Raw genomic sequence first — 17,374 nt, 5'->3', positions numbered from 1 at the left:
CCTATTCTTCTCATCAATCCTATTCTTCTCATCAATCCTATCCTTCTCATCAATCCTATTCTTCTCATCAATCCTATCCTTCTCATCAATCCTATTCTTCTCATCAATCCTATCCTTCTCATCAATCCTATCCTTCTCATTACTCTCTTCTCCGTTAATATCCAAGAACGTGTTACCCTCACTTCTCCTAAAAATATCATTCAAAGATCCTAAACTGTTATTCTGCACACTATCAGGTATGCCTGTCATGTGCTTGTAAATTGAAAAGTTTGACCAGTTCGTGTTCACAGAAGATGAGGAGTGTGAAGTAACGGGATGCATGGAAAGTATTTGCTGTTGTGGAATATTGAAGTGCTCGTGTGACTGGATCGGTGTATTTGATGCTGTAGATGCATTTCTCAAGTCTTGGATGGCACCGTACCCGTTGCACTGAATGTTCTGATTCTTGGCAGCGTAATCATCCCCCATGTACTCATTCACGCCTGACATGCTGTCAGTCCTTAGCACACCGGCCCATTCACTGCCCATCACAACACCATCTATCCGTACACCGGGTGCGCTGCCAACACCGTATCGTGCCTGTCCGCGACTCATCAGAATATCATCTCTAAGTGCGCCATCCTCGCATATTCCCTGATTATGCACACCATTCTCCTCTTTTATTCTTTTTATGCATTCGTTGTTCTTTTCTTTGCTGTTCTTGTGCTCTTCGTTGTTGCTGAACATATCTTTTTTTGTTACCCCTCTCGTTTTTAAAATTTTGTACTGTTTAGAGATTGAGGGCAGCTGAAGAATGAGGATGGTTTATTTGCACGGAATGGTTGGTGTTGTTAGCAGTAGAGGTATTGCCTGGTTCAACAGCAGGGGTATTGCCCGATTCATAAGGAGTGCTACAAAGACACTCTCAAGCGCTATTCATGCATTTATTTCTAATACAACTGTAAATGCTGTATGGAGCTGTACCACTATGCATTTCGCATTTTTATGCTACTCTAGAATTAAATACAGTGTTGATAATCAAATTTACAACAGGGCAATGCCCAGAAACACAAACAGTTTATGTACTGCTCTTCACGTGTCATAAGCTTGGCTCTATCTTTTTACGTCGTAGAAGAGCGAAAAGGTCTTTCACTGTATCGCTGCGTGATTCACACCTTGCGCTATCAAACATTACTTCATAATCGTTGTTATTGCTCTGCCATGCATTCTCTAACAGTCACCAAAATCGTTTCATAAAGCAAGATATGTTTATACAAAATACGCAATAAAGCAAAAATTAATAAAATTATTCTTTCATGTGTTTTTCTCTTAAATAAGTTTATTTCATCGCTTTATACGGCCACAACTAAACGAAAACTTTTCTGGATCTGTTCATGTCAACATTAAGCAACATAAATAATAACAAACATTGCTATTTTAGGTATTATCTCGTACTTTCTCACTTAATGCATGAAAATAAGCTTAAATAATTCTAGAATGCTTTTCTTAAAAAAGTATAAATAGGCGTGCTACAAAGTACTCATGATCTTTTTATACATCGTTGTTCTATTGTTCAATGGAACAGTGATAGCATCATCTGAAGATAGTAAAACTAATCCTGAACATTTGATAACCACCGAGGCATTTCGTCCCTTGGATCTATTAACACCCGATATCGAAAGTGTTATAAAGATGGTAGTGAACAATACCAGTGCTGTCGATGAGGAGCTTAAGAAGAGGATATTAGTAAAACTGGAGGAAATGAACTTCGAGACAAATAAAATAACGGATGAAGAGGTGGTGACAATAAGAAGTATTATGGAAAAGAACAAAGATACGTTCTATGATAATTTCATAAATATTTGTACGAATTTGTCACAAGAACCACTTTTAGAGAAGACTTGGGATTTAAGCTTATTGGCTGAAAGAATCCGATCGGGCGTGTACACGTTAGTCGAACAATCGCATGAGCAAAAGCTTGTAAGGTATTCTACATTACTCTTGAATAGGAATTCAGAGATTTTCGAGCTTTTGAAAGGTGTTTTAGAGGACTTTGACAGATTGGGAGATACCGTGTTGCACTTCAACCCTGTAAATGAGAGTGATATAAAAAAGATATCACTAAATAACGAACAACTCGTTGAAAACATTACAAAGATAGTGAATACTATTGCAAACGAATTTATAACTAGTACAATGAACAATACGTCGCGAAAGAATAAACAAATGGTTGAAACGCTTGTAACATACGTAGTTGAACAGAAACAGTACATACTAAATAGGACAGCTACTTTAGTTGAAGAGTTGAGTACTTTGGAAAATGAAGGGGTCGTTAAAACAGTTGCACAAGGAAATTTAGAAATCAAACACCTGATTACCAGAAATATGGATATGCTAACAGATTTGATAAGGAAAATCATTACAGATTTATCTGATGATGCACTGCAAAAGGTAAAAGAAATGATGAACTCTGTAAATAAGGATTTTCTACAGAGAATATTACCAGGTTTTCAGTAAGTGTAATAAGCAGTGGTAGTATGGTGAAGAGAACGTTGTATGCTAATTAAAGTACTTGTATGTTTAGTTATGAGTGTATTTGAGCGGAGTTTGAAGGAGCAAAAATGGTATAAAAGCAAGAATAAAACGAATACCTGGTTTAGACACGTCATTCGTACACGTACTACTTTATTTAGAGTTACAGCAATAGATACGAACCAAAATTAATTTTATTGTACAACAATTGCAGAATAGCTCACGTAATCGAATCATTATTCAGCGATTGCATTTAGTAAACCTAATACATCATCATTGAAAGACATTACTGGGTATCAACGTTTTTGTGATCAAAGAACGTTAATTACCATTTGATAAGTATGCGTTTAAAAAGTGCTTGTAATACCCCTAATAAAGCATTTCAACAAATTGCTGCTTAATACCTCAACTTTATCAAAAACTGTCTTTAATATCTCATATATTCACCAAATTATAGGCATGCTTAACCCAATCAGGCACATCCCCTCCAAACCTTTTCATCATCCATTCCTTTATAAATACGTCCAGCGTACCGTTCTCAATTCCTCTTTTCATCCTACTAATCAGTCCTCTTAGGTAGAACAGATTGTGCTCTGTCATTAATATGCAAAAATTAGGTGTGTTACGTATCATTTTTAGATAATTTATGGAAAAGCGTGTGCAGGTCTGGCATTCGCATCCGTTGTAAACCGCGCCGTTACGAATTACCGTACCGGTGTACGCACGCTTTCTTGTGTGATTGGAAGGGTTCTTTGAATGATTAGCATTTCTTGTATGACTTGAAGGGTCTTTCGAAGAGTTAGCACTCGTTGTACGTTTTAAACCATCATCCACGAACGAATTAACGTTAATATCTCCATAATCCGTAAACATCCTGCCAAACCGAGCAGTACGCGTGGGATACACACAATCCGACATGTCACTGCCCAACATAACACTAACAACGATATCCTCCGGATAACCAACACCCATCACATAAACAGGGCATTCAATCCTTTCCCTGATGTAATTCACCGTGCTAAACACAACGTCACAGAACATCTTTTTATCCTCACCGCCACACAACCCGCCAATAGCAATGCCCTGCGCTCCTCTACGTACGATTTCATCAACACTGAGCATTCTCAGATCGTTGAACAGACCGCCCTGCACGATAGGGAACAGCAGTTGTGTGCTGTTCTGCGTGTGCGCCAAGCACCTGTCCAGCCACCTAATACTTCTCTTCACGGCCGTTAGATGCCTATTTTTGGGTGAGCATGGTCGTATTACATCATCCAGCTGCATGGCAATGTCAGAATTTAGCACGTTTTGTATTGCTATGCTCTTCTCGGGCGTAAGCAGGAAGTGTTTCTGCAATGCTGTGTTGGGTGCACTGCTGAGGTATGCCGTCTTTTGGGTGAGCGTGAATGTACAGCCTGTGCACTTCGTGTTTAAGCAGTACACGTTCCTGCAGTACTGCAGATTATCCACCGCACTACCACCACAGCTGTGATGTGCTTTCTCAGCACCTCCATCATTCTCAGCACCTCCTTCATTCCCAGCACCTCCTTCATTCTCAACACCTCCTTCATTCCCAGCACCTCTATCATTCTCAGCACCTCTATCATTCCCAGCACCTCCATCATTCTCAGCACCTCCATCATTCTCAGCACCTCCATCATTCTCAACATCACTTATCCTCCTGCCATCACAGCTATAATCCAAAAAAACCACACCATCCTCATTCACACTATTTCTCAAACTTATGATCTGAAACCCTCCACTATCAGTGAGCATCCCTCCTTTCACCCCCATAAAATCGTGCAAGTCCCTGTTCAAGTTCCTCAGATGAAACGTATTGCCCAGTATTATTTCATCCTCGTACACATGTTTTGCTTTCAGAATGCCGTGCGTAGCGACCGGCATGAAGGTGGGAAGAGATGCGCTGTGGTGATTGAGGATGAGTGTTGATGTGCGAGCGTTTGTCTTTGTGCACCTTTTTAGTATTTTGAACGGCATGGGGCAGGGCTGTGAGTAAATTAGCACTTAAAACGTGTGGGCGTAGCGTAATTAAACTGGGATGAGGAATGGTACATGACATGAATAGTATGGTAGAATAGCCATTTTACAATTTTTTACTACCGTTTTGATTCCAATGTTTGCTACAGTTCACGTTTATTCCGTGGTGCTGATCAACTCAGCTCACACCACCGACCAACCACCATTTATTCTGCTCCCCGTATCGGAAACGAAACTGAGTGCACCACTCATTAAGATGTTACAGATCGTGGAGTAGGACCGTAGATCGAGTAACCTGTTAGAACCGTTTATCTGCAACAACACGTCACGCACCTCATCCTACGTAATAACCGTACGATCTGTGCATGGTGATAAGCACCATGCACGTAATAACGGGCAGTACAACGTGTTGTAAAGAACCATTCATAGATGGGTAGCTCGTATTGACGTGTTGTTAACGGTTGGGTTTGATGAGTTGTGGTGTACCAGACGGCATGGGGAATGAGAATGAGATCGGAATACGTATGAGAATGAGTAATGGTGCAATGTTCTGTACTTCTGCTCCTTTATTCAACATTAATGAACATCCCTGCACCGTACCGCTTTTGTTCCTCATTTCAACTCATCGTCAATAATAAAAATGATTTGCTGCTATTTCTGTCTTTATGAGTGCTGCAGGGTGATAGATCAATCATTTTTAATGTATTGAACCACTTTGGCACGGATATTTCATTCCTGTCAGGTTTGAGGTAAAGCAGTGCACATCGCTTGACAGCACGTACTAGAATGGAGAGTAGATGAGCGGTGCTGCAAGCATTCACATAAAAATGCTTAAAATAAATTATTTACGATAATGGAGCGGAGCAATGGAGATACTTGATAAGTGTGGTTGAGTTGAGGATTGATGGTTGAGTTGAGGATTGATGGTTGAGTTGAGGATTGGTGGTTGAGTTGAGGATTGATGGTTGAGTTGAGGATTGGTGGTTGAGTTGAGGATTGATGGTTGAGTTGAGGATTGGTGGTTGAGTTGAGGATTGATGGTTGAGTTGAGGATTGGTGGTTGAGTTGAGGATTGATGGTTGTGCCGAATGAGGACGAGCACTTTTTTGTGCGTGATGCTGTGAACTAATACGATTTGTAATAGAAGGTGATAAAATTACGAATTGTAAATTATGATTTGTAACAGGTAAGCATGGTTCTACACTGCTGGTGCGTAGCATAGCTAACCGTTACCGTGTTTTACGAACGGAAATACCACAGCTGGTACAATAACACAACAACATTGCAAACAGTGACCAGAACTGAAGTACACACGAGCAGTGATACGTTCGTTAGTCCGCAGAGGATGAAACTCTTGTTCTGTGCTGCAACTTCGTTCTAAGCAACTGTTTTAGTGGAACTGAGGTGTTAAGCAAATTGAATTGAGTGTGACACGGGCAGAGCCTTGTAGGTGATGTAGGACGGTGAATACTGCGTGCTGGATCGTTGATTGGAAATGAACGGGTGATGCGCTGTGTTAACGTACGGTGGGGTGCACGTTTTTTACGGCTGGGCCGTGGACTTCTTTTGCATGTGCACGGCACGGCCCCTTTTCAGTGCTTGCTGTTTTGGCCGTTGCACGATGAGGTGCTGGGCAATCAAAGGCTGATCATTCACCAGGAGTGATAAACTGCACCGGTGATCGCACGTGTTCGTTGCACGATGAGGTGCTGCAACGTAATCTGTGCGGCAGATCCTTGCAACTACGCCCATAACAGAACGTGTAACCCGTCAAATTAGGTACGCTGTCATAGGCTGCACCAATGAACGCAGACCAGCACACTAAAACAAAACGGCACTCGCACCATTAAAAAGACGCACGATAAAACAGAACGATTGAAATCGATCAAATGAAAAACACATCATCTTTATAAAAGGCGTCTTATCTCGTCCTACATGTTGCTCAGCTTCGTATCATTCATACGCACTTTTATGGACGATTGCGTTGATCTTACAAATCCTTCCCCACCCGTTGACTACCATCCGGGCCTGAAAACGATGAAAGAGGTGGAAAACATCCTAAAAAATGACGGGGATATCACCGCTTCACCGGTCAAGGTGGTAAAGGAGAAGGTGGCTGAGACCGAAGCCATCGATGCAGAAACGGGCGAAACCGTTTCAATACTGGAGAACGTGGGCGACAAAACGGGAGACTTCCTAAAGAACGTGGGTAGCAAACTCAAAACTGCCAAGGACGATTTGGAACAGAACGTGAATTCAACCATAAAGAACGTGATTGACGATGCCGCTGACAAAGTAACAAAGGTAAGGGATGAGTATGCGAAGAAGACCGAGGAGCTGGGTGAGAAGGCCAAGGATATGATCGATAAGGAGGTGCTCAGCAAGCTGAACGAGGGTGAAATCACGAAGAACTTGGAGGAAAGGGAGGATGAGGCGTTGGGCGGCATCAAAGGGGTGATTGACAGGGCGGATGAGCTGCTCAACAGGAAGTTGAAGGAAAGCGAGCACGTGGTCGAGAAGAGGAGCACGGATGCGGGGGGAGAGGTGACCACCGATACGGTGAAGGTTACCCATCCGGATGGAACATTCTCGGAGACCGTAAAGGTGAAACACCCGGATGAACACACGGTGGTTACGGCCAGTGATGAGACAGGCGCAGCTCACACCGACACGGTTATTACGTCATCGGACAAAGGCACGTCAATCGAAAAGACATCAGTTGATAAAACGTTATCTGACACGACTGCACCGGATAAGACCTCATCAGAAAAAACACAGTCAGATAAGAAATCATCGGACAAACCAAAGGAAACAATCGAGAAGCGGAAGGAGACCCTGCCAGACGGTACCAAGGCAACCACCGAGATACATAAAAAGGAAGAACAGCCCAAAGAAACAACCACGGCCGTGAATGGCGTGCACACCGATACGCTTCTTGATAAATTGCAGGCATTGAGGGACAAGTTCAAGAAACACGCCGACCTGGACGTGAAGATGAATAGCGTTGGTGATGATGTTTATTATCCTAAGATTGACACCCTGGTCTATGAGCTGGCAGGAATTGAAAGGGATATGGAGAAGATGCGGGGCGGTTAAATAAACGTGTAATTATAGGAGGTGGACGTGCCTGTGCGTATGGTGATCCGTGTTAAAGGTGTTGTTCAGGGAACGGCAGTCTTCCAGCAGGGGGCCCTGGCACCGCATCATCAGGTCCGTTTTTGGTACCGAGTGCAACGCAGACAAGCATCGTAGTGCGCACGATGCGACCATTAACGGCCATCAGAGTACCTGGCAACCAAAATTTTAGCAAAACACCGAACAGCCCTTCACGTAAATCCTGCGATCAATCATTCAACCTTTTCTTACGTTTCAACCAAAACGTCAGGAATAGAAAATTTCTTACGGGCCCACCAAGCTCATAACACAGCTCTCGGTTCACGCGCAGCCACACAAGAGCGACGAATCGTAACAAACGACTGTGTTCCTTCCAAAGCACCAACACGTGTGTGCACCATTACTGTTGGAGAACCACGCCCGTTTGATGCTGACGCACTCTGCACCTAAAAGTAATTTTAGTTCTTCAAGAGAAACAGGCACACCGGCTGCAGAGGCACAGCTGTAAAGAGACGTATCACGGTCCTATGAGAACATTCCCTGGATATGTTCAGGACCGCACCACCCGGTTGAGATTGACGAACGGTACGCTTGAAAGACCCTCATAATTTAACATCATTCTCTCTACAAGTGCTTTTATTGGCCACGTCCTTTGTTCGGCACGAATACATGCGCGTTACCGGGACACGCCAACGAATGCTCCTGATCACCACAGCCCCACCAAACACACGTTTCACTCACTGAAAGGTCCTCTTGCTAAACAAATCAAGCGTAACATGTGCTAACAGGGCAGGCACACTCCGTCCCTTCACCACGTACGTCTCTATCTCCCTCTTGTACCCCTCCGCAAAATGGTTGTTCACCATTTCGTAGCAGCTGCCATTGACATTGAACGAGAACACATCGCTCCTGTCAAACGAGTACAGCGAGTGCAGGTGCACGGCATCATCGATCATATCAACCTTGAAACCGAGCAGACCCGTTATGTTCGTGCGAAAGTCCTTCAGGATGGCCTTGTAGTGGTCGTTCAACTGCTTTATTTCCTCTTGGTGCGCACCCGTCGTGCACCCTGCACCAGCCCTGTCCCACACCAGCTTTTCTTTTTCCAGCCTATCTATCCTCTCGATCAGAAAGGCGTTGTTCTCGTTCTCTTTGTGGTCGTGCACCGCTCTGCCTGTCTCTCCATTCTTTGACAGCTCGTGTTCAAGCGCTGCTATCCTCAATTTGAGCGTGCTATTCTCTTTCAGAAGATCAACGTATTTTTTGTACAGCTCGTCCATGAGGGGTGCAAAATTTTAAATTTTAAGGTATGACCCTGGGAACACGGCCGGTAATGACCAACCGGTGGGGCATGACGAGGAACATCGCAATGGGGCGATACGGTCCCTAAATGTGTAAGTGCGGCTGATGGCAAGGGTATTGGATGGTGTACCCTATAATTGCATTGTTCTGCCCTCAGTCATTTGGCTGCACCTCCAACCGCAGCCATGGCAACCGCACGAACAGAACAACAAATCAAAATAACGGTAAAATGGAGGTGCTGACCCGAGCACATTCCTTGACAGGTATTGTGAAGACCAGCATTCGTTAGAACATAAACCGTTGATCGCACGCTGCGCATCCCTACAGCAACCAAGCCCTACGTTTTTATGCCGTGCACGGCAGTATGATCTTAAGACTGGGAGCAGGTACCGCAATGATTTGCATCGTGTAAACCACCCGTACCCAGCAAACGTGCCGGTGCACCTCTCGGGAGAAATTCACAAAACGAAGGGATCATCGGGATGAAGCAGTACCTACGGAATAAATGACCGGCAAGCGGTCCTTAAAAAATATGAAAACATTTATTCACGGTGCTACGTGCTTGATCAGCACCCGTATTGGAAATGAACAGCGATGCACCAAGAGAGCAACGCACACCTCCGCGTTATAAACAAGAAAAGAAAAACGAACTGTGCATAAACACCGAGGAGAAGCTCCGCTGCAACGAGGAGTGCGGCCATACCGTGTCCTTAAAACGAGAAGGACCCTGCACACGGCCCAATACCCCATCGCACCACGACTTACGAAGGGCTCAAAGAGCGGAGTTACTTGAAAACGTTTTTATAATCATCACAACTTCTCATACCCTGCATCGATCTTCTCACCTGCCATGTACCGCTTCATCTGTGCATCCATCACTTCGATCGTGGGAATTTTTTCTCTGCTACCACCTCTTCTAAAAGATCCTCTGCTACCATGCCTGTCAAACATGCGCTCGGGCCTGTCATACGGCCTTTCCCTGCTCCTGTCGTACAACCTGTCATCGTACCTTCTCCTGTAAGAGCGCTCCTCGTATCCGCCGGTACCTCCCTCGGGCAGATACCGTGCACGCACCGATTCGCGTGCACCGCTGTACAAGGGCCTGCGGGGATACCCGTACCGCGTGCGGAAGTACTCGTCGCGCGGATAATTGCTGTGGCGGTGCTCGCGATGTTCTAGATTTCGTTCTTGTTTGCGTGTTGTCATTTGCTGGGCTTGTTCTGTTTTTTGGGTGGGGGTCGTTTTAAATTATTTATGAAATGTTTTAGTTTTTGCGATGAAACGTGGAGGAGTATGAAATATGGGCGTGATACGGTGCTGCTTGAATAAATGAGGTACATCGTTAGCGTGGAGGAGTACGAAATATGGGCGTGATACGGTGCTGCTTGAATAAATGAGGTACATCGTTAGCGTGGAGGAGTACCGTGAAATAACAGCGCCATGAAATAATATGTCTTACATTGAGCAGAGAGCACAAAAAACTGGCAATAAGAACGGTGTTGAGGAAATAACACGAACATAGCACTGAACAAATGGTATTAGAACCGATACACGGGGTAGACCAACGTAGCAATCAAAACCACGAAAGAATCTTTGAAGGTAAATAACAAAACGTAAAAAAAGAAGGACGCGGTTGAGTTGTTTACCACGTTAAATTGCAAACTACGGATGAACACGCTCACGCGCACTTTGATTGATCAAAGCTGCATGATGCGGTATGTCTGAACAAGCGGGCCTTTAACACCTTTTAGCAAATCAAAACGTGGTGCTACGGATTATCACAGTGAAGAGGACGTTGCTTAGCCACGATGTAACATTGATAACAATTTTTAAGATTTTACACCTGAGATTAAGCACAACATGTACGAACAGAGATGGGTTGTATACGAGTAACAATCACTAGACGTACTCCTTTGATCAAATCATTACGTACTAGCGAATGCTGTTACCTCATCATGTCAGCATCAAAGAATATTGTCCTTACCAGCGGTATGACCTGTCGTGTTGCATGCACCGTGCTATTACAGGCGTGGTGAGCGGGCAGTTTTGCTCACTCTTCGTTTATAACGGAGAACCTTGTAAAATTAAGAAATTTGCTTGTTATGTCGTCTATTCCTACTGCTGATAAGGAGGTGCTACGATGGGCTAAAACACTAGCAGTTCTGACTTGAGGAGTAAAACAATGATTGGACCAAAAAATGAAAGAAGGGTAAACCGTGATTAGCATGTTCATATCAATGATCAGCGTGGTAGATGCTTATCTAACATCATATTTAAACTGCAAATATCCATCAGTGCACAGCGCTTGATTACGTTGATGCCTCCTTTAAATATCAATCATTCATTACAGGGAGTTAAGCAAATTATAGGAGTACAACCGGTGACAGCTGAGAGCATGAACTGTGCATTTCGTATTTTTATGGAAGAAGCTGTAAAAGGAAAGCTTGGCAGATCAAAATTTATGGTTTGACAGGCATCATGAGTATAAAAAGGTGAACGGAGTGTTGATCAATGGAAAAAAGAGTAACAATCGCGATTATAGTGCCATGTGCTATTGTTCTGCTGCTAGTTATACTCCTGCTCGTAGCTTACTCAATGCTACGGAATGTTGACAAGAAGTACCAAGCACGGATTCACAAGGAAGTGAATGGATCGGCTAAGCTACAGAACGAGTTTCTGAAGGATGGTCGTGCGAGAGAATATTTGCTGGCTATCACGGGTAGCAACATCGATAACAATGAAGTACTGGGATTAATGATGGAAATACTTGGTGCTGATGCTTCGGGGTTGATAGAAGAGCTGGATAAGCACAAACAGGCTGAACTAGATTACGATAAGCATAAAGATCTGCACGGTACCGGTTCGCTGCAACGTTGCACGAATTGGATCGCGTACAACACCTTGAAGAAGCACAAAATGCTTTGCAACACGAACATTCTGGTGAAAGTGGCTGCTAAAATATTTCGTAATTTCCCGATTTGCATCATTAATCGGCAGATAAGCTTTTTCAATCGCTCATCTCCTAAATGTCAGAGAAACGTATTTATTGCCGTTTCGAGAAACAATGCGCATAAAATTTATCAATTGCATGTCGATGATGCTAAAAAGACGCTAGAGGTGGAGGATAAACTGAGTGTCACGGTAAAAGAGGACGAAAATCTTGCCGTGGCCTATGGATTAATATCTGTGTTGCGCGCTTCATCAACCTAGCAATTCTTGAGCAGGTGCTTATTTGCCGTACTCAATTAAAATAGTTTGGGCAAAATTACACGATAGCAATATTTTTTAAGGCATCGATAGCCGGTGCTTTTGTTCATTCAGAACCAGCACATGCACCCTCTTCCTTTTAGCTTACTTCTTGAGATTGGTCACTGCGGTTTCGTTCCGCTGCCGTGGCAGAAAAGTGATTATTTCCTGTCTTATCCATTTCAAACAGTCGCAGTGAGTTATCTAAAATGCCTATGCAGCATTGCAAATCAAAGCACATCTTCAACTTGTAGAATGGTGTTTGTGAACAAATGGAATTGACGCTCTGCATTTTAACCGTACCTCTGTTGTGCACAGAATACAAGCACAGCATAAAAAGTTTGTTTATAGCATGCGTATGCATCTCTGCACACAACTAAGAAATGTAAAACGTTCCAAACACCTTAGGATGATAATCAAATATTGAAAGGGTTTCTTACACTTTGTCTAAATTATGATTAAGATGGTTAAATGCACACCTTCCACGTTGAATATATCATGAACTGCCAATCTCTGCTACGCGTGATCGCAAATACAACATGGCAGTATCGTAAGTGGCAGCACATCCAATATTTACAGCAAAAATACGAGCTATCTGATACTTTGATGTATATCAATTCATAAATGAACAAAAATACGAGCTATCTGATACTTTGATGTATATCAATTCATAAATGAATGCTATCTTAAATACCCATGATCAAAACTAAATTGCAAGTTTGTTGACTCAGATCATGACAGTCTGCTGCATTATTACCATTGTTTTGGTCAACAAATTTGAAAGTTAGTTTTGGTGCTACCGTACGATAAAATTAACGTGGTGATGGCATAAAATGCTTTTATTCCGCAACAAATCATGCTTTTGCCGCTTTTCACACCTTATCACAAGCAATCAGCTTTCGAGTTGTCTTTTTATTTATATGATAAGAACTTTGAACCTACAGCAATTCATTAAATGTGGTGCTGCACGAAAATGTAGCATTTTTAAGCGTTTCACACGATTTTGCTCATTTTCAAACACCACCAATATTTCGTATTAAATGCGGTGCTGCACGAAAATGTAGCATTTTTAAGCGTTTCACACGATTTTGCTCATTTTCAAACACCACCAATATTTCGTATCTATGGCGGTGTTCTAATGTAACTGCCAATGAGCAGCAACTGATGCATCGCATAATATTCTACAGAACATTTCTAACAGAGCGTGATTTAGCAAAGGAAACAACCAACCGTGAACAGCGCGTGCATTATCGAGTAGCTTTTTACCGCATGCACTGCACAACACCAAAAGTAACTCGAATTGTTGATTGCCACGGTTCATGATTGACATGGCAGTTCATCGGTGAGCTTTAAGCATCCGGGTGCATTAGATAAATTTAAGGGTGATATTTGATTAAATTTATCGCAGCTTCTTCCTTAAATAGCAGCAATGAATACGCCGATAAGCTACCCATTAAAATTAATGTTTTGTGATTGGCATGTTTTACCTTTTTAGAATGACAACTACGTGCGATTAATACTTGATCGATATGCAACATCATACGCTCAGGAAGAACACTTCAATGTGCAATGCCGGTCATCAACACGGCCTGTGCAATGAAGTGTTCTTTCTGAACGTATGATGTTGCATTTACGGCCGTATCACATCTGCACTCTGGAACAATTCATTTCTTGGATACTGCCTTTCTTCATGATCTTTTTAATAGATCAAAAACATGTTCGGTTTCAAGCCTACCTTTTAGCTGTGTATGCGTGCGTATGTGATGCAAATATTTATCCTTTATCTCGCTGTTGTACACTCATTTTTGCTTCCGGCTTCGCGGCTCAAGCCGTCTTTCAAAAAAGTACAGAACAGGACACGTGGTACAACCGTGATCAGAATCGGTGTGCATGCCGATGGTACCGCAATAGTTGCTCTCCGAGCAGCGTTGTCTGTCGAGTTCAGTTCGGATCTCAACGCGCTCAGCACCGTGACCAAGTTCTTTGGCGGCATATTCGACATCATAAACGAGGACATACAAAATCTTGGCATACAGGTACGTGGCGACTTCACAAAGGTTGTTTTGGAGGGCATGCCGTACGACATAACGAAGTGTATAGAGGGCAATCCGGTACTGGCACGAACAAACATAGTTAAAACCGCTTTTACCGCTCAGATGGGCCCGAGAATGGGGAATGACCTGGTGCTACTGTTCTGCCCCGAGCGTGTTATTCTACCGCCCAACAGCGCGCTGCTAAGCAATAGTAGCTGCAGCAACACGGCAGGCGTGATGTACGGCGAGTTGCGTGCCCTGAAAGAGATAATAACAGACACGGTGTACAAAATGATATCGTCTGGTACCAGCCGACCGCTCAACAACACGGCAAACTTTGAGCGGAATGCTCAGAAGTACGTATCGGAATGCATAGGGGGCGAGAAGAACGCGTTTGGCGAGTTTGTACGCGATCTGAAAGCGGTGCGGCACTTGTCGAGCGAGCGGTTTATTCTCGAAAACGGCTCTAAGCTTAAGGAGCATGACTTGATGGATGATGTGTACCTGTTAAAGAACAGAAAACGGATCGTGGGATATCCAACGGAGGACTACTCGAATGATGATGAGCTGTACTCTGATTTTAACAAGGAGTGATCAAACGAGAAGTATTTGTCGCTGTTGTTTCCTACAAATGTTACAACTGCTGATCGGTAGCTTGTCTAGTAAAGTAATTCCTGTTCGTCAAAAATTAATTTTGTAGTCGATTTGAGGCGTAAAAGGTGCCAGCCTTGCTATTAAAAATCAAGTTTTTGACCACATCGGAACAACAGCAGTTGCACCGTAATATTGGAAGAACATGGTTTTAAAAACGATGAAATTGAGGGCACTGTTCCATAACATTGTGAGCACGTAGGACAAAATTACATTGCCGGTTATTTCTTCTTGAGAGTACATTCTTTAGAAATATCTTACCTAGGTGCCTGCAGCAGTGATGGCAGTTTTGTTAGGAAAGACCCTGCAGCAGAAGAAGAGCATGCATTTTTACTGTGAGAGTTATATTTAGCCTACTGCAACAGCTCAGCAGTCATATCGTACCGCAGGTACAAATCGTGAAATATCGCTGTGTAAGGGAACCATACAATAAATTGAAAGAACGTTTTTGGTGTAAATGGTTCACTTTTAGATCAGAATCTCTTTGGCATAAGTGCCCTGCTCAGGCACTGGTTCGTACCATGGTCCCTGTTTGGGCCACAGCACATTCCAGGATTTGTTTTCTTCGCACTTGAGAAGGAAATTCTGTTTAATGTTGATGTGGGGGTTCGTTCAGACATTCAACAGGTTGTGTTTGGCATAGCCCCTCGCCAGATGGAGGAACAGATAACGAATCTTCTCAACATACAGCCCAAGGACATGACTGCACATGTGCACCAGGTGCACTCGCTCATAAACCAGTATGAGTTGCAGTGCTACGGTTCATCTACACCCGATAAAGATTTGATAGCGGGATGGCTGCGAATGCTGAGGGAAAGCATCATCGCTTCAGCACAGAAGGAGGAACCAGTCATCAACCGTAGGGATGATGCTGAGGACAAGCATCTCTTCGATACGTTGTCGCTAATGGTATCGCAAGTGGACACAGCCGACCAGAACATTATGCTACTGAGCGAGAGCAGTGTGAGGTTGAAGAGCCTTTGCTACAACAGCAAAGCCCTGGAGAAAGAGCTGCTTAGCGCAAGAGATGTGATTGCTAGGAGCAAAGTAAACGAGGCAAAAGAAATTAGACGAGTGTGGATAGGAATTGTTGTTTATTTGTGTGTGAGTTTGTACATTCTAATGGGACGGATAGGTCTTTTCAAATTAATTAGTTATTTGGTGATGAAATTGGTTAATTTCAGGTAATTAAACAAATAAGCTTGAAAGGTCCTGTGCTGTTCGCCTGTTATGCATGATGTGTTTGGTCGTGATTGGATGATTGTTGGGCATCGATCCATGGAGTTGGAACAGAAAATGTTGCAGATCATGATTGTTCGGCAGCCTAAGTGAGATTGCGATTATACTTCTTGCTGTCTTTGAATAAGCGCATTGTTGCGGGGCTTGTGCGCTAACTGTCCATTTAAACCGACGTGGATGATCGATAAGATATGTAGGTTAATTAAAAGCATGTCCGGCTGTTAAAAAGATTTTTTATCATATTTTTATTCTGCACAGATCAAAGAAAGTACAAAATACTGCAAATTATCTTTATGGCGTTTCATTTGGTGCAGAGTTTGTTTTAAGTTCGATATTTGCTCTATTTTGTGTGATAAGGTACATCCAAATCCAGCATAAATTCTATGAGCGGTACCTTCATACACATCAACAACGACTTCTTGTAAATTTGTGCACAGTTTCTGGTGCAAAAGTAGCATCGGATAGACCAAAACTGTGAAACTGTCATTTCCTGATGAAACCATGCTGAGAAATCGCAAACACAAAGTTTCGTCATCGAAATAAAAGTGGGAGCGAAATGCCAGCTCAATGATATTCGGTCTGTTTTTCAAGATACTTGGTGTAATACTTTTCATATTCATTATATTCATAATATTCCTATGGATAAAGGTTAAGGAGTTCCCGCTTGTGATCAAATCGAAGGATAAGAGCCTACCATTTGCGATAGGTGAGGACAGCAAGGGTGGTGAAGAGGGCGGTGGCGGTGAGGGTGGCGAAGGTGGCGGTGATGCTGGCAAGGGCGAAGAAGGCAAAGAAGGCGAAGAAAAAAATGGTCTTAAGGGGCCAAATGGCAGAAGCATGGCAAATAATATGAACATGTTCAATAACTATTCTGCGCGAAACTATGGAAGTATGGCATATCCGGCATCCAATGCTAAGGATGCTAGTACGAGTGCCTTACTTGGCAGCTCAGAAAAAGGCAGACAGCAGGAAGCGAACAACAAGGATATCACAAGCAATTATCTTGCTGCACAACCAAGAAATGTTGGGAACAAGCTCATGAATAACAATAATCTTGTTGGTGATCCGGCAGAGTACAACAATATGAACAATTACCTGTACAACCCGATGGGCGTGTATGATAATTTGTATAGCGCGCCTCAGCCCGGTAGCAATTACCTGATGAATTACGGACCGGGCGTAAATGGGTCTGAGCTGATGAATCTTTATGGACAGGATGGAAGGATGGACGCATCGTTTAATCCTAATAATGCCAATTTAGCCGATAAAAAGAAGAAAAA

The 17,374-nt window shown here is 43.1% G+C and overlaps 10 protein-coding genes across 10 annotated transcripts; 6 read left to right on the top strand and 4 right to left on the bottom strand.

Annotated features, from left to right (window-relative positions):
• On the bottom strand, positions 1–729 carry VCUG_01845 (uncharacterized protein; the record flags this gene model as incomplete). The annotated part of the gene is made up of 1 exon (XM_008076667.1): positions 1–729. A coding segment is annotated over exon 1 (726 nt), but the record flags the coding sequence as incomplete, so codon positions are not given.
• Positions 730–1,521: 792 nt separating this feature from the next.
• Positions 1,522–2,496, top strand: VCUG_01844 (uncharacterized protein; the record flags this gene model as incomplete). Its single annotated transcript, XM_008076666.1, has 1 exon — positions 1,522–2,496. One exon carries the CDS (start codon positions 1,522–1,524, stop codon positions 2,494–2,496), a length of 975 nt encoding a protein of 324 aa, XP_008074857.1.
• A 450-nt stretch (positions 2,497–2,946) lies between these two features.
• VCUG_01843 (tRNA-guanine transglycosylase, various specificities) lies at positions 2,947–4,509 on the bottom strand (the record flags this gene model as incomplete). The annotated part of the gene is made up of 1 exon (XM_008076665.1): positions 2,947–4,509. One exon carries the CDS (start codon positions 4,507–4,509, stop codon positions 2,947–2,949), a length of 1,563 nt encoding a protein of 520 aa, XP_008074856.1.
• Positions 4,510–6,444: 1,935 nt separating this feature from the next.
• Positions 6,445–7,624, top strand: VCUG_01842 (uncharacterized protein; the record flags this gene model as incomplete). The annotated part of the gene is made up of 1 exon (XM_008076664.1): positions 6,445–7,624. One exon carries the CDS (start codon positions 6,445–6,447, stop codon positions 7,603–7,605), a length of 1,161 nt encoding a protein of 386 aa, XP_008074855.1. The 3' UTR covers positions 7,606–7,624.
• VCUG_01841 (uncharacterized protein) lies at positions 7,456–8,984 on the bottom strand. The gene has a single exon (XM_008076663.1). The coding sequence runs from the start codon at positions 8,901–8,903 to the stop codon at positions 8,361–8,363; it is 543 nt and encodes a 180-aa protein (XP_008074854.1). The 5' UTR covers positions 8,904–8,984; the 3' UTR covers positions 7,456–8,360.
• A 494-nt stretch (positions 8,985–9,478) lies between these two features.
• VCUG_01839 (uncharacterized protein) lies at positions 9,479–10,149 on the bottom strand. The gene has a single exon (XM_008076662.1). It carries the CDS (start codon positions 10,129–10,131, stop codon positions 9,736–9,738), a length of 396 nt encoding a protein of 131 aa, XP_008074853.1. The 5' UTR covers positions 10,132–10,149; the 3' UTR covers positions 9,479–9,735.
• Positions 10,150–11,163: 1,014 nt separating this feature from the next.
• Positions 11,164–12,189, top strand: VCUG_01838 (uncharacterized protein). Its single transcript, XM_008076661.1, has one exon. The coding sequence runs from the start codon at positions 11,437–11,439 to the stop codon at positions 12,133–12,135; it is 699 nt and encodes a 232-aa protein (XP_008074852.1). The 5' UTR covers positions 11,164–11,436; the 3' UTR covers positions 12,136–12,189.
• A 1,730-nt stretch (positions 12,190–13,919) lies between these two features.
• VCUG_01837 (uncharacterized protein) lies at positions 13,920–14,798 on the top strand (the record flags this gene model as incomplete). Its single annotated transcript, XM_008076660.1, has 1 exon — positions 13,920–14,798. One exon carries the CDS (start codon positions 13,920–13,922, stop codon positions 14,796–14,798), a length of 879 nt encoding a protein of 292 aa, XP_008074851.1.
• Positions 14,799–15,435: 637 nt separating this feature from the next.
• VCUG_01836 (uncharacterized protein) lies at positions 15,436–16,315 on the top strand. The gene has a single exon (XM_008076659.1). The coding sequence runs from the start codon at positions 15,510–15,512 to the stop codon at positions 16,041–16,043; it is 534 nt and encodes a 177-aa protein (XP_008074850.1). The 5' UTR covers positions 15,436–15,509; the 3' UTR covers positions 16,044–16,315.
• Positions 16,316–16,661: 346 nt separating this feature from the next.
• Positions 16,662–17,372, top strand: VCUG_01835 (uncharacterized protein; the record flags this gene model as incomplete). The annotated part of the gene is made up of 1 exon (XM_008076658.1): positions 16,662–17,372. A coding segment is annotated over one exon (711 nt), but the record flags the coding sequence as incomplete, so codon positions are not given.
• Positions 17,373–17,374: the final 2 nt, after the last annotated feature.

The sequence above is a fragment of the Vavraia culicis genome, assembly GCF_000192795.1.
Source record: "Vavraia culicis subsp. floridensis unplaced genomic scaffold supercont1.33, whole genome shotgun sequence".
Classification (NCBI taxonomy): Eukaryota; Fungi; Microsporidia; family Pleistophoridae; genus Vavraia; species Vavraia culicis.
This window is presented reverse-complemented; position numbering and strand designations above follow the sequence as displayed.